The sequence below is a fragment of the Pleurodeles waltl genome, chromosome 4_1, assembly GCF_031143425.1.
Source record: "Pleurodeles waltl isolate 20211129_DDA chromosome 4_1, aPleWal1.hap1.20221129, whole genome shotgun sequence".
Taxonomy (NCBI): domain Eukaryota; kingdom Metazoa; phylum Chordata; class Amphibia; order Caudata; family Salamandridae; genus Pleurodeles; species Pleurodeles waltl.
The window spans coordinates 828,797,018-828,813,765 of record NC_090442.1 but is presented as its reverse complement, the minus strand read 5'-3'; the positions used below and the strand labels follow the sequence as shown (position 1 = coordinate 828,813,765).

General features: G+C 47.5%; 1 protein-coding gene across 1 annotated transcript in view; it reads left to right on the top strand.

The window, feature by feature from the left end:
- The window catches only part of TPH2 (tryptophan hydroxylase 2), a 476,020-nt gene extending 461,982 nt beyond the window's left edge, over window positions 1-14,038 (top strand). Inside the window, exons 10-11 of the mRNA XM_069230088.1 lie at window positions 12,856-12,989; window positions 13,409-14,038. Of these exons, the coding sequence (XP_069086189.1) occupies window positions 12,856-12,989; window positions 13,409-13,583 (309 nt within the window). The 3' untranslated portion in view covers window positions 13,584-14,038. The remainder of the gene's footprint in view (window positions 1-12,855; window positions 12,990-13,408) is intronic.
- The last annotated feature ends 2,710 nt before the right edge of the window (window positions 14,039-16,748 follow it).

Genomic DNA, 16,748 nt, shown 5'->3' with positions numbered 1-16,748 from the left:
GGGTCGCGAGCCAGCTACGGTGTTGGGAAGACCTGCAAAAAGTACTTTTAAAGATGTAGGTAAAAACAGTGCTTAAAAGCTCAAAACACCAACTACAGTAATCTAGTTTCACCAGACCGTGGCAAGTTACAAGCTCAGGCCGACCACAACAGAGTGTGGGCGGGTTCGCTGAGAATTGTACCTTATGTCCTTGAAGTGGGATGTTCTGCCGTGTGGCAGTGGTTTTGAGGAACAATGAGAGGCCATGCATCTAGTTGCATCGCGCTGCATTGGTTTTGATGCAGATCTCTGAAAGGCTACGATATGAGGTCCATGTTGAGTTGCATCTCGCTGCAATGGATCCAATGAGGAGCTGCAAGGGCTATGATGTGAGTTGCATTGTGTTGCATTGGGTCCGATAACGAGCTGTAAGAGCTACCTTGGGCTGCATCTAGCTTTGTCAGTTCTGATGGCAAAGCATCTTTATTCCCACTTCCAAGGGTCCAGGACTGGAGAGGCATCACTTACGGAGTTAGGTCTCATGGTAGGCAGAATCCAGAAGCAGGTTCAAGATGGTTGTAGCCTTTTTTTTCCCTGCAGGACTGATCGGGGGCCAACCAAGTAGCCCTTGGAGTCCTTCTGTTGGTCCTGGGTTCAAGGTGAAGTTCCAGTGCTTCCTACTCAGGCAGCAGGGCAGCAGGGCAGCAGAGCAGCATGTCTTACAGCAGAGCTGCAGAGCAGTCCTTCTTCTGAGTCTTCTACAGGTCCAGAATTGATCAAAAGAGTAGTTCTGAGGGTCTAATGTTTATACCTTGTGCCCACTTTGAAGTGGGAGAAGCTTTTAGAGTTTCCCCATACAGGGATGCCTGGAACTTCTTGGCTCCCTGTCCTGGTCCCAGTCTGTCGAGGGGCACAATAGGATATTGAAGTGTTTTGTGTGTGAGCCGATCAGTGCCTTTGAAGAGTACCACTCCCCTGTCAAGTCAGAAATGGGCTATCATGCCAGCACGCTTACCCTCTATTGCGATGGTGTGTAAGAGGAATTCAATAAGGCCAACTGCACCTAGTAATGAAACCTAGGAACAGGCCATAGGCACCAAATGGTTAGGACAATAATAATGCCAACTTTCTAAAAGTGGCATTTTCCGAATTGTAACTTAACATCTGATGTTGTCATTAAAGAGGATTACAATTGCTCAGACACCAAACTTGACTTTCCTACTTGCTCTCAATTAAAGATTAGCACTTATTAAAGGTAATAAAGTAACCAAATTATATTCTATCAGAGAGGGATGCTTCACAGTAGTGAAAAACAAATGTGTGTGTTTTTCACAGCCAAGACAAGTAAAATCTGAAAAGTGCATGTCCAACTTTTTAATTACAATGCACCTTGCCCTATGGTCTGCTTAGCTTCTACCTTAGGGGTGACTCATTGTAATAAAAGTGGAGTTTTAGACCTGGTGAGGAGGTCATATTGCCAGGTCGAATTGGCAGTGTAAAACTGCATACATGCTGCAAAGGCAGACCTAGAACATGGTTTAAGGGCTACTTAAGTAGGTGGCACAATCAGTGCTGTAGGCCCACTAGTAGCTTTTAATTTACTATCTGTAGTTATAAGGGGCACCACTTTACTAGGGACACATAAGTAAATAAATATGCCAATTAGATCTAAGCCAATTTTACCATTTTAGGGAGTGAGCACAAGCAGTTAAGCACTGGTTAGCAGTGGTAAAGTTTGTGTACTCCTAAAAGCCAAAAAAACGGGTTCAGAAAACAGGAGGGGTAAAGGCAAAAGGTTTGCTGGTAACACTGCATAAATGGCCAAGTCCAAAGCCATCGTAGAAATATTCCCCTTTAACCATGTTGAATAATGTTTGCTAAATTAAAGTGTACTAAAATACTAACTGGGCTGATGAAGCTGGCATAGATTATGTATACCACTGAAATGCTGCATCACTTATTTCCTATACCCAATGGATGATAACACCAATAGATAGACAGGAGAAGTTCTCCTTTACCTTGTTTTGATGTATAATCAGTACTGCTGGGATGTTGAATTAATGTGATTAGAAAGGATTAATAAGATGTGGGGAAGAAACAGCCAGATGTGCGAAGCTTTTTTGTGTTCATAAAATGCCTGATCAGCAGAATCGGGTTATTTGTGGCTGTGAAAAGCACTTTGGTATGTGTGAAACCAAATTGCTATTTGGTGACATGTCACCAAATGAAACAATGAGTTTGTGACTAAATACCGAATCAGCATTTAGAAGGGGTGTCTTTCTGAATGGGAATTAGATGTATTTGTGTTCTACCACTGACATCCCATCGCAAAACATTCATATTTTACCAACGGCACAAAAGTGGTGATGGCCCATTTACAAACGTCTCTCCAAAGTACTCTTTCCCCTTTGTGATTATTTACAATAACATTTTTTAGAGAAGGCAGTGGCCCATTGGACCCTTGCCTACTCTTAAAAATGTTTACCTTCACTTTTCATTTTTTTAAATGCATCCAGTTTTCCTTTAGCAAAAACAGGTTGCATTTAAAAAAAAGTGTTTTATTTAAAACCAATCACAGACATGGTGTCTGCAATTTATGATGGGTCACAATTTATGAACTATCTCATTCATATTCATGAAGTATGTTGAATTGCGACACAAAACACGTTGGTATTTGACCAATATTTTCCGATCTTTGCATTGTATATCTGGCCCTATGTGTGCACTACCAGGCTAAAAGCCATTTTTGAAGTACTACTTAAGAAACAGTTAATGCTATTCCAGTGATTAATATTTTGCTTTAAACTTTTGTAACCAAACATGGGGGGTCATTACAACCCTGGCGGACGGTGTTAAAGCTGCGGAAACACCGCAAACAGGCCGGCGGACCAAAAAAGGGAATTATGACCCTGGCGGAAACCGCCAACAAAGACAGCCACTTTAACACACCTCCTGCCACGGCAGTGCAAACAAACAGCGCGGCGGTCACCGCCAACAGACAGGTGGGAGACAATGTACAGCCCACAGTATTACAACCTGCCAATCCGCCACCTTTTCCGGGGCAGATATTCCGTGGATAAAAACACGGCGGGAACAGCTTTTGCTATGGGAAAACGCTCACCTGAACACATCCCATGAGGAACGAGGACTCCATGGAGCCGGAACTCCAAATACTACCTGCCCTTGTGTTTCTGCTCCTCTACGACCAACAGCTACGTAGGCGCCGAAGACAATGGTGAGTACTGCACCTACGACATAGGGGAGGGGGGAGGCAAAAGTTAGGGGGACACACACCAAACACCCCCACCCTCGCATATTACAACATACACACCAATGCATACACAAAAATCACAGTAACAACCCACAATCCCCCCGGAAGAATGAAAAGACAAAGCGAAATTCGGTCAAACATTGTAATGTGGCAATATACATGTCAGACAAAAATATCCAGATATATATTTGAACATCAGTCAGAAACATATACAATACGAGAAGTAGTGCAGATATGTACACAACAATGTCCGTGCACCAACAGTCTAAAAATGCATGGGCGAGGCCCACAAAGGATACCTGACCACAATCGGAGAGAACACTGCCGGGGCATCAGATAGAAATACTACAGGCACCTCAGGGGGAAGGGAAGGGAGGGCACCTCAGACGGATGACTGCAAAGCCAGATCCACGACGGGGCTCCATGCCCATTGATGTATCCTGGGGAGTGCAAAGCCACAGTCTCACAAGTCTCTACAGTGGGTGGGGTGCCCACTGTTCCATCCTGGGGAGTGCAAAGCCACAGTCTCTCAAGTCTCTACAGTGGGTGGGGTGCCCACTGTTCCATCCTGGGGAGTGCAAAGCCACAGTCTCTCAAGTCTCTACAGTGGGTGGGTTGCCCACTGTTCCATCCTGGGGAGTGCAAAGCCACAATCTCTCAAGTCTCTACAGTGGGTGGGTTGCCCACTGTTCCATCCTGGGGAGAGCAAAGCCACAATCTCTCAAGTCTCTACAGTGGGTGGGTTGCCAACTGTTCCATCCTGGGGAATGCAAAGCCACAGTCTCTCAAGTCTCTACAGTGGGTGGGTTGCCCACTGTTCCATCCTGGGGAGTGCAAAGCCACAGTCTCTCAAGTAGATGCAGGTCTCTAGTGGTACTGGGGGGGACTGGTGCCCAGACTGGATGAGTCTCCCCGTGAAAGTTTCTGTCCTGTCACTGTCCCAGCTGCACATGGGATAAGGATGCCTGATGTGGCGGCCCATTCATTTCTTCCCAGTCTTCGCCCTGTTCAGCAGTGCTTTGCCATGGCGGTCTTCGCCCTGTTCAGCGGTGCTTTGCCATGGCGGTACTGCTACGGACATTGGTGTGTGGCATGACGTTCTCTACACTGGGCATTGCTGTGTGGCATGACGTTCCATCATTGCCCAGCGGGCTGTGGCAGCCGGGGCCCTCCTGGGCACTGACTGTGGCGGTGGTCTCCTGACCAGTGACGATACTTGGGCCCTCCTGGGCACTGACTCTGGCGGTGGTCTCCTGACCAGTGACGATACTTGGGCCCTCCTGGGCTGTGACTCTGGCGGTGGTCTCCTGACCAGTGACGATACTTGGGCCCTCCTGGGCTGTGACTCTGGCGGTGGTCTCCTGACCAGTGACGATACTTGGGCCCTCCTGGGCTGTGACTCTGGCGGTGGTCTCCTGACCAGTGACGATAATTGGGCCCTCCTGGGCACTGACTCTGGCGGTGGTCTCCTGACCAGTGACGACGGTGCTGGCGGTTGTGTGTCGACCGCCGGAAATGATAGCGCACTTCTCCGCTGTGACACTCACAACAGGCTGGGCAGACTTCCTCTGGCCCTTCCACAACTTTGGTGGAGTCACAGCTGACTCTCCAATCCCCTTGGAACCCATGTCAGTTGTTTTCCCACCAGGAGTCTTTACACGGTCCCGTCGGCCACTCTCCAATTTCAGAGCCTTTACAGGGGGTGGGCTGCCAGTGCCTTGGCTCCGGGTCCTACTGCCTGCCCTGGTGGCCGTTGCACTCCACAAACCTTGAACAGGCACCACTGGTATTGGAGGCTTTTTGGCTGAGGCGCTACGATGGGACTGATGAATTGGAGGGGGTGGGGTGGGGGCAAAAAGGTCAACTTTACACAGGGACAGTTTCTGATGAACACTGGGATGGGTAGTTGGAGGGGGTCTGGGAGTGGAGGAAGAGGAGGTGGTTGTCGGAGGTGTCACTTTGGGTGCATGTGCAGGTACTGGAGGCTGTCGTGAGGTGGATGGATGTTGGGTGAGTGATTGCCGGCGTTTGGGTACTTTGGGAGGGGGCGTCACAGACACGCTGGGAGAGGACACAGGGGACGTGTAAATGGCTGGGTGTCCTTGTGCGATTCCTGGTGCCTGTAGATGTGCATGCAGGTGTGTGTGTAGACGAGACTGGGAGGGAGGAGGGAGAAGAGGAGGAGGGGGACACAGTGGAGGCAGTGGATATTGCTGTGTCTGTACGTGGGTGAGGCTTGCGTGAGTGCCTGTGGTGTGTGTGGTGCCTATGTTTGCTTGAGCTACTTGGGTGTGTTGACTTGTGTGCATGCTGGTCTGTAGGTGTGCTTGGGATGGGCTGGGGTACAGGAGATTGGGTCTGGGTGGAGGAAGTTGGAGGGGGGAGGCTAGAGACAGGGACAATGGCTGCCATCAGTGCTGAGGCCAGAGATTGCAGGGTTCGCTGAAGGACAGCCTGACCAGAATGAATGCCCTCCAGGAATGCATTACTGTGTTGCAACTCTAGTTCTACACCCTGGATGGCATTCACAATGGTAGACTGCCCAACAGTGAGTGACCTGAGGAGGTCAATGGCCTCCTCACTGAGGGCAGCAGGGGTGACTGGGGCAGGGCCTGAGGTGCCTGGGGCGACGGTGATGCCCACCCTCCTGGGTGAGCGGGCACGGGTGAACGCTGAGGGGCTGCTGGGAGGGTGGTGCTGGTAGGGGAGGTGGCGGCTGTACCTGTAGAGGTGGGGGGCACAGATGGTGCCGCCACCACAAGGGAGCCCCCATCGGCGGACGAGTCTGTGTCGCTGCTTGGTGATCCAGTGGCCGACTTGAAGCTCCCCTCGCCCTCCGTCCCACTGGTGCATTCAGAGTCTGTGGTGTGGCCCTCCATGGCCATGTGGGATGCAGCTCCCTCGTGCTCCGGTGCCACTGTACCTCCGCCTGTTGATGCTGATGTACAAAAGGACAGGGAGAGCAGAAAAAGGGGGGGAGACAGAAGAAAGAGAGTTTTAGTGCATGGATTACCGCTACCGTTGGCGGACAAGACAGACGCAGCAACCCCCTGCATTACGCCGTGCTCCTGCCCTCTGCACATGCAATTTCTGGGATATGGCCTACATGGCAATGGTGGACATCTGCGCACATGGATGCCACAGGGACAACTGTACCTCGACTTGGCACTCTGCTGAGGTGGGGTAGAGTGCCACATGCCCTACATTACGGAGGGGCCTTGCCTACCTAACTCGCCCTGGCCTAGGGACACCCACAGCCCACCTCCCCCACCCAGACACCTCCACTACACGCAAAGTCCGCAGAATGAGGTTTTACTCACCCCCTTTTGTCTGCTATGATGCCCTCAAGCGCCCATCCAACTCCGGGAAGGCCACCGCCAGGATCCGGAACATCAGGGGGGTCATGGTGCGACGGGCACCCCTCCCACGTTGGGAGGCCATCCCCAGCTGAGCCTCCGCCGTCTTCTTGCTGCAGCAGTGAATGTCCTCCCATCTCTTACGGCAGTGGGTGCCCTGTCTCTGGTGGGCCCCCAGGGTCCGGACCTCCTTGGCGATGGCACGCCAAATGTCCCTCTTCTGGTGGGCGCTGACCTACATGACATGCACAAGGGAAGAAGAGAAGCCATTACCAACTGCACCGTAGATGCAAGTGTCCCCCTCCCTACCCTAGCCATGTGGCACATTCATTCACATGCATTAATGTTCCCTGAACTCTGCCCCCTTCCCTCTTCCAACCAGCCCTCTCCACCAAGGCCTAGCCCATACAACGTGCTCCCTGTGTACTAACCTGTTGGTCTGGAGGACCGTAGAGTAGCGTGTACTGGGGGAGGACCCCGTCTACCAGTTTCTCCAACTCCTGTGCAGTGAAGGCAGGGGCCCTTTCCCCAGACGCAGCAGCCATCGTCGCTTCCAGACCGAGGTCACAGCAGCACTTGCAGTGTAGGTCCTCTCCTGTCGCAGGTCAGGTATCTAGTGATTGAACAGATAGAAAATGGAAGTCACGTCCGCGGCGGTGCGCATCATCACCACCGGCGCACTTGTTCATTGGCTCCTGGGACCCATAGGGTCCAATGTTAACCAATGCAGCATTGCGCCGCGGACTACGACCGCCTACCGCGACGGTGTGCAACGCCAGTGCTGTTACCCCACAATCCAAATGTCCCAGTTTAGAGGTCAGGCAGCCACCATTTCAGGGGCCCACATGGCTTCAATTACTACTGCGTCACACATAGGTAGGCCTAGACTCTACACACATACAGGAAGGGTTTTGTGAGTGGTGTAGTCTTGTGTGTAACTGTGGGTACATAGCTGGAGGAATACTGACTGGTTCTTCGCTGTTGTCCTTCGTAGGCACCGTCAGATGGGACATATGAGAAGATGGCGGAATCCTCCGGTGTACCGACCGCTGGTGGACCTGTTGACAATGGAAGAGAGACATGTCATCGTCACCTACCGGTTTGACTGTGCCACAATCCAGGAACTATGTACCCAGTTGGAGCCAGACCTGATGTCACCAATCCGCCATCCGACTGGAATCCCCCCTGACGTGCAGGTGCTGTCAGTGCTCCATTTCCTTGCAAGTGGGTCTTTTCAGACAACAGTGGCCATGGCATCAGGGATGTCCCAGCCTATGTTTTCCAACGTGTTGTCCAGAGTGTTGTCTGCCCTGTTGAAACACGTAAGGAGATACATCATTTTCCCTCAGGTGGAGGATTTGCCTACAGTGAAAGGTGACTTCTATGCCCTTGGACATATCCCCAACGTCATCGGTGCCATTGATGGGACCCATGTAGCTCTGGTCCCCCCCCACAGGAGTGAACAGGTGTTCTGGAACAGGAAGAGTTATCATTCAATGAATGTCCAGATGGTATGTTTGGCAGACCAGTACATCTCGCAGGTAAATGCTATGTTCCCTGGCTCAGTGCATGACGCCTACATCCTGCTGAATAGCAGCATCCATGATATGATGGGTCAACTCCACAGGCAACGTGTATGGCTATTAGGGGACTCTGGTTACTCCAACCTGTCATGGCTACTGACCCCAGTGAGGAATCCCAGGACCAGGGCAGAGGAACGCTACAATGAGGCCCATGGGCGGACTAGGAGGGTGATAGAACGCACCTTCGGCCTCCTGAAGGCCAGGTTCAGGTGCCTCCATATGACAGGTGGATCCCGATTCTACTCACCGAAGAAGGTGTGCGAGATCATCATCGCCTGCTCCATGCTCCATAATTTGGCATTGCGACGCCAGGTGCCTTTTCTGCAGGAGGATGATCCAGATGACGGTGTTGTAGCAGCTGTGGAGTCTGTGGAGCCTGTGGACAGTGATGAGGATGATGCTGAGGAAGAAGACAACGACAACAGGGAGTCAGTCATACAGCAATATTTCCAGTGACACGCAGGTGAGAACATTTTCATTTTTACCATTACATAAACTTTCATACGTCTACCTCTATCCTGTTTCTCCTTTTAAATCACTATTTGGAAACTGAGTTGTACCCTTCCATTACGGTTTCACAGGTGTGGTTACCTACGTGTCAACTGCTTGCATCCTTCAAGTGCTTGTGATGTGTGACATAGGTATGTTAGCCTTACAATGGTAAACCCATTATGACACTGTCATTGATAATACATTTTAGTAAATCACAGACTGACTCCAGGTTGTTTTGTGTTTCAAGGGTGTTTATTGAAGTGCTCTGAAATGTGAGGGGTTTGTAAAATGAGGATGGGTGATGGTGGAGGAATGTCCATGGCAGAGTCCAGTCTATTAGTCTCACAGGTGCACTGCCCATCTGGGCTTAGGAAGTGGAGCTGGTGCAGTTCAAGTTAGGACAGGGTAACAAAGTGGGACGGTGGGGTGACAATCAGGGTGGTCTCATTTCCTGGCGGGGGTCTTGCCATCTTGCTCTGTCCTGTTCCTGGATCTCAGGGCCCGCTTGCGTGGTGGTTGTCCGTCTGCAAGGGGTGGGGTGCTGGTGTGTTGGTCCTGTGGCGGGGCGTCCTGTCCACTAGCGCCGGCAGAGGTGGTGGGCAGTTCATCGTCCTGGCTAGTGTCAGAGGCCCCTTGTAGTGCCACGGTGTCCCTCAAGGTTTGCTGTATGTCCTTCAGCACCCCTACGATAGTGGCCATGGCGGAGCTGATGGTCCTGAGCTCCTCCCTGAACCCCAAATACAGTTCGTCCTGCAGGCGCAGGGTCTCCTGAAACTTGTCCAGGACCGTGGCCATCGTCTCCTGGGAGTGGTGGTATGCTCCCATGATGGAGGTGAGGGCCTCGTGCAGAGTGGGTTCCCTTGGCCTGTCCGCCCCCTGTCACACAGCAGCCCTCCCAGTTCCCCTGTGTTCCTGTGCCTCCGTCCCCTGGACCGTGTGCCCACTACCACTGCCCCCAGGTCCCTGTTGTTGTTGGGGTGGCGGGTTATCCTGGGTTCCCTGTAGTGGTGGACACACCGCTGATTGACCTGTCCTGGGTAGGGAGGTTTGGGCCCGCTGGGTGGGTGCTGTGCTGGTGTTACCAGAGGGTGGAAGGTCGGTGTTGGGCTGTGCCTGTGCAAGGGGAACCGACTGTCCCGAGGCCCACGATGGTCCGGGCTGGTCATCAGGATCCAGTAGGGCAGAGCTGCTCTCGTCACTGTGGGCCTCTTCTGGGGGTGGAGTGGTGTTGTCTGGACCCTCTGGTGTGGTGACGGTCCTTCGTGTTCCTGCAGGGGCATAAGAGCATGATTATTGCATGTGTGTGTGTAATGGTGTGCAATGGGTGGGTGTATGTGTACCCCAGTGCAGGCATTCCTGTGTGTGGGTTTGTGTGATGATGGTTGAAGGTGTGTTCTGGGTATGTGCAGTGGGCATGCTTTAGTGAGGGGTGTTCATGCTTAGTTGTGTCATGCAGGGCTTGGTGTTGGGATGGGTGGTTTGTGTTATGGGTAGATTAGGGAGGAGTTGGAGTGATAGGGGGTGAGGGTGGGGGTGTGTGATATCATGCAGGTAGGGTGGGGGATCTGATAGTTACGAATTGACTTACCAGTGTCCCATCCTCCACCGACTCCTCCGAGGCCCTCTGGATGCATGATGCTCAAGACTTTCTCCTCCCATGTTGTTAGTTGTGGGAGAGGAGGTGAGGGTCCGCCGCCAGTCCGCTGTACCGCGATGTTGTGCCTGGAGACCGTTGAACGCACCTTCCCCCGTAGGTCGTTCCACCTCTTCCTGATGTCCTCCCTATTTCTTGGGTGCTGCCCCACGGGGTTGACCCTGTCCACTATTCTGCGCCATAACTCCATCTTCCTGGCTATTGATGTGTGCTGTACCTGTGAGCCAAATAGCTGTGGCTCTACCCGTAGGATTTCCTCCACCATGACCCTGAGCTCCTCCTCGGAGAAACGGGGGTGCCTTTGGCGTGACATGGGATGGTGTGTGTGTGATGTGTGGGGTGGTGTATGTGGTGATGAGAGTGGTGAGTGTAGTGGTGTGTGGTGTTTTGTGCATGGATGTTGTGTGGGTGATGGTGTTGTGTGCCTCTGTGTGATGGGGTTGTCTATTCTGTGCTCTCTCTCTGGCCTTCGCTCGTGATTTTTTTGTCGTAGGGGTTTGTGGGTGATGTGGGTGTGAGTTTTATATTGTGTTAGGTGTGTGGGAGTGGTGTGTGTATGTGTATCAGGTGTGTGTATTTGTAATTGTCCAATGTGGCGGTGTTTTGGAGGTGTGTGTATTTTGAGCGCTGCGGTGTGTACCGCCAATGGAATACCGCGGTTGAAAGACCGCCGCGTGGATTCGTGTGTCGTAATAGCATGGGCGTGTTTCTGTTGGCGTGGAGGTGGAGGATTGTTTTCCGCCAGTTTATCACTGACCTTTGGTGTGGCGGTGTTGTGTGGGTGTCTGAATTTCGGCGGATTCAAAGATGTGTGTCATAATAGCTGTGGCGGACTACCGCCGGAGCGGCGGTGTATTGGCGGTCTTCTGCACGGCGGTAAGCGCCTTTTACCGCCAATGTTGTAATGACCCCCATAATGTATTGATTGTTTTTGTTTCTTTGATGAACAGGACATCTAGTGGTACATTTTCTGGGCCGATTCATTGTCATTCTCCCTGGCTTTTGACAAATCTAATACCACAACATCTATTTAATATGAACTTCCATCCTCTTATAACAGGTGGCTTGTGGCTATGGGGGTTTCCATGTTACAGCTATAAACTCAGCTACGGTTCAGTGTGTGTGTTTTTACACTGCATGTACAACTGAACATGCTTGCCCATAGTTAGCTCTGTGGTAAGACCTAACATAGCTTCTTTCTGTAGAATTGCTTTCTGCGATTGAGGTCTACGCAATATTCAGTATCTACTTTCTTAAATTGGCCATTGAGAAATAGACCTTTACGCTAGATAAGGAAGGAACTGTATGCTCCTCTAGTCAGCCTGTGTCCCTTCCATTTCTAAAATTGCAGAACTGACTTGAAGGCAAACCTTGGTGTATTTTGCCACTACACTTGTTCTCTGTGCTCATGTTCTATGTATGTGGCAAAGTGTTTAACACTGATTGAAATATTGCATGACTGGCTGAATGTGTATGTGTATTTTAAAGTTTCATGAACTCTTGGAAACCAAGATTTAGTGGCCAACATGCTTAATCGATAAGTAAATGTTTAAGCCATGAAATGAGATTTGAGGATAAAGGAAATTCAGGCTTTAAAATAGCTTGAAACACACAAAAGCGGAGGCATCGTAGTGGAGAGTACTTATTCCCATGAAAGTCTGCCACAGGTTCTCGAGGCTGTTTCGGTCCACTGTGTCTAAAATGAAAATGCCATGATTGTCTGTCTTTTCATGCTGTTTCACTTAGGAATACTGACAATAAACATTTGCTTGCATTTCTCGCTATATTGTCAAGTTACTGTTAATATATTCCAACGCATATATCTTAAATATATTGAACATTATTTGGAATTTTAACTAATACAGGTAGATCATTGATTATCTACGTATAGCTTATTTTCAAAGCCTTTACCATGAATAACCAGGTTCTAAACCTGGTTATTCACTGCTGCGATGTAGCAACTGTGAACAACAAAAGTTGTTTCGCACTGTTGGTACATTCTAGATGTATTCCAGGCTTCTCTGACAGGCTTTCAGCCTGTCAGACAGTGCTGGAGAGCAGGGATTAGAGCTTCGGGTGTGGAGGGGGAGGGAAGGCACACAGGGTGGTAGAAGTGGGTCACATGAGACCAGGGTGGGTTTTATGTTTGGGAGGGAAGGCCATGTTATGTATAGCACCCCAATACTCCCCTGGCCATGTGTACCTGTTGAAAGTGGGGTAGAGAATATGAGGGGCATGTAACATATAGACTGCCAAAAAGTAAATAACAGGGATGTTTTCACCTCAGCATTCTGAAGGAGATCAAAAATAAATCAAGCTTTGCTCTTGTTGACTATTTGTTGTCAGTGAGACTCTCTTCTCTTTGAAATATGTTACAGTTACAGAATTCCTGTTCTACCATAGCAGTAAGTGACCAGTGCAAGTGAGATATGATTATATATGACATTTATAATAAAACCAATATGTTAACGTCTTTCATTTGTTTTAACAACTAATTTTATCTATACTTATATTTTCTAGCATGCTTTGTCTGATAAAGCCAATATAAAAATGTTTGATCCGAAAACAACATGTTTTCAAGAATGTCTCATCACCACCTTCCAAGAATCTTATTTTGTGTCAGAAAGTTTTGAAGACGCCAAGGAAAAAATGAGGTCTGTATTATAATAATAATCAGAATAATAACAGTAATGTAACCAAAAGAATGCATAATAGCCTGCTGTTGAGGGCTATAGCAATTAGTAAATGCCTGAACTTGAGTTTTGGCATGAGTTGCGGGTAAGGGACTAAAACGAGGGCAAGGGACTTTAACAGTCAATATTGTCCAAGGCATAAAACTATGGAAACATTCCACCCTCTGAGGATATAATGTTCTAAAATAAACAGGGAGAAACAAAAAGACAAACATTGAAATGTTGGAGCAGGTCTGTACCATCCACGGTTGGTCACGGGCCACTCCATTGTCTTTAGTGGAACTCCCAACATCCAGTGCTGAAATAACAATGCAATGTATATGTCACTCTAACAAGTAATAAAGAAGCACTCATTTTAATAATATTTTTATTCATTCCAGAGATTTTGCGAAATCTATCAATCGGCCTTTCTCTGTGCACTTCAACCCTTATACACAGAGCATTGACATTTTGAAGGACACTCGGAGCATTGAAAATGTTGTTCAAGACCTAAGGAGTGATCTCAACACAGTATCTGATGCTCTTAGCAAAATGAATAGGTGTTTGGGAATTTGATGTTAAGTGACACATTCAGTCAGTTTCCTCATTTCTCAGATGGATTTATGTCTAAGACTCATATGCTTTGCCACATAATATATCACTTCTCTCTTTACAGTTGCATCAATTATTTGTGTAGTCCTGTCTGATCTGTATGTCATCAATGAGTTGTCCTTATGGTGAATGTGTACTTTGCATTCCTCACAGACTGTCCTCTGTTCCTAGCTAACCAAAAAAGTGTCTAATTCTTAGAAAAACTATTAGCTACTTAAAACAATGAAATCCCAAAATATTTCTGAGAACATTGACAACGTGAAAACATTGCCATGTTGTATAAATATGTATAGCATTAGTGCTTGTCTTCATATGGTGATTAGAACTCTCCACAAAGGACCATTAATAATATGGAACTTATTATCAGTGTTTCCGGAAGGTTTGCACCATGACCCACTCTCGTGAGCAATGGCTTATCCACACACATATACATATATACACACACATATGTGAATATGTATGTCCCATGCATTCCGAGTGCTGGAAAATATTGTTCATATCCCCATACACAGCTGAAATGTGTAGCTGTCATACATTTTGTTGAATTAGGTGATCCTGGAGTGCTGGTTCGTTCCTTTTGAGAAGAAGCAAGTTGCGAAGTCATACACACATGTATAATTAGGGAGGTTTTATATGGAAGTTATCGATATCTACTTTACAAATATGCAGTCAGTCATTATGTAGTTCTAAGTAGGGTTTACATAATAAGCATTCTACATTTATGCTGTCAATAAAGCTTTCTCTAGTGTTGCAAGGTGCGTCATTCTGGCGTCTTCTGTCATTGATTTCTCTCTTTTCAATACTCTTGGACACTAATTACGAGGTTAATTTCGGTCCCTGCGCAAACACCTTCCTGATCAGGGATCAGAATTATACGTTTTGATATAAATACTACATCCCTGCGTTTTTCAACAGATGAATTTCAGAAAAAGAACCCTTCCAAAATTTACCAGGAGATAAATGACCAATAAGGAATTTGGTATGAAATTCACGTATTTTGCAGGTCCCTTCGCATTTTCAGTGGAAAAACGTAGAATTAGATGTAATTATTTCACCTGGTAGCTTCTGAACCCTTGGATATCGGATTTCACCCGGTGAGATAATTACCCCAACCATATCTCAGCCACTCATAATGAGCGTCTTTATGTTTGTGGTTATTAATAATGGTGCTCACACTGCAAGCATGATGTTGATGTTTTCTAGAAGTGGCAGAAAAACTAAAATTCTTATAAGCTAGGGGTCCTATTTTTAAAAAAATTATTGGCTGTAATTTTAAGGGTATGGCTGAAAGCCCCTTCTTTATGCCTGCTGGGAATTCACAAATGGATTCCTGGTAGGCATCCACAGTTCAGTGAAATCCACAGTAATATATACCACCAAAGGGGTAGTGGGACGTGGGTGGGCTGTAACATGGTTTTACTTGTAAGTCTGGGAACACTCAAACACAGACATTTATGGGTAACCCTTTTCCACCCTGGATTAGATATTTAATGGTTGGAAATTATTCCTCTCCCCGTTGAGGAAAATATATGTGTATTTGTGCGGGGAGGGGTTCAAAATCCCAATTTCCCTATTGACATCTGTGCAGTGTAGGACTCTGCACTGGGAGAATATGACCCCTTGGGACACATCACATGACCTTCTCAGCAATGCCCCTAGAACCTTTGCCTAGTACAGCTTTCCAGGCTTACTGTTGGACATGTTTGTGAATACATAGACATACAAATACAAATCAGGTGGTGATGCAAATCTTTGCCAGTATGTTTACATTTTATTCCTGAATAGTGCAGTATTCAAGACAGAATAAGCAGAACTAGAGCTGCAAGACTAAACCAACTCAAATTGATCTGAATACAGTAAAACTGGAGAAGGAGTAAATACCCCATTGATTAGACGAACAAGCTTAGCCAGTTGTGATACACTGCAGCACTGCAACTCTTTTTATACTAGAAAACAGGATCCACTTGTCAGAAAAAAGATGGCCCAAGAGAATCCAAAGGGGTTTGACAGGTTTCACTGAGGATTGTGAATTGATTTTCATTGTGGAGTAGCTGCCTTGGATAGGGAATCTGAGTTTCTCATGTTGTGAGATGGCATTTTGGAGACTTTGTATTCTGACACCTCAGGACCTTCTCAATCTTCTTGGAGCTGCTGTCACCTCCAGTGACCACAGCATCACTGAACCCAAGGGCCTGACAACACCTTTCCTCTCATGACCCCCAGATATGGATTCACCATCTTCTGGTTGTTTTATTGCCGTAATATCAATAGCGTTATAGTGGAGCCTACATCGTAACTGCTGTAACCTGCTAGCAGTGCAAGAGCAACTGGAATACAATGTTGAGCCACACCTGTGACACCTACTCATCTCCAGGTTGTCTCGCTTAGGGCTCACTCATAGCAGAAATTGCACATTGTATTTACTGAATAAAATGTCATTTAATTTTATATCATTCTTAATTTAAATTAGAAATTCTGCTCTCTACCCAAGTTTTTCTAAAAGTACTTTTGTCATTTGCCATGCAAATAGGGTTTCTTCTATAAAACCAACGTCCAAAACGAAAAGAAATACAAATTTTGGATAGCTTATTTTTTTGGGTAATTTTCATATGATTTCTTGACAAATGTTACTATCTTTAGACAGTAGCTAAACTAAATCATCCCTGTCTCCTTGTGTGGACTCCTCTTTAAGAATTAGTTAATTCAACAGTTTTATTCTGAAGAAGTACTTTATAGTTGTCCATCTGGGTTGGATTCTAAAATCCTTCATTGTTGTGAAGATTAGAATTCTGAATCAAGGCACTTTAGCTGTATTATCCCCCCATGAAAAAAAGTTAGAAATGTAATGTTTAATAGTGACCACAACTCTATGTTTTGCTGTCTCATTTTACCGTGGTATTTTGATTTTAATAAAATGTTTCCCATTGTGATACTTAGAAATGTACCTACAGTCTTCTATTACATTTTTGAAATTAATTGAATTCCCTATCAGAACTAGAGGGTCATTACGAGTTTGGCGGTCGGAACCATCTGACCGCCAAACTTCTGACGAGGAGACCACCACAGTGCTGGCAGTCTCCCCACCAGCCCCATTACAGCTTTCCCACTGGGCTGATGGGCAGGAACCAT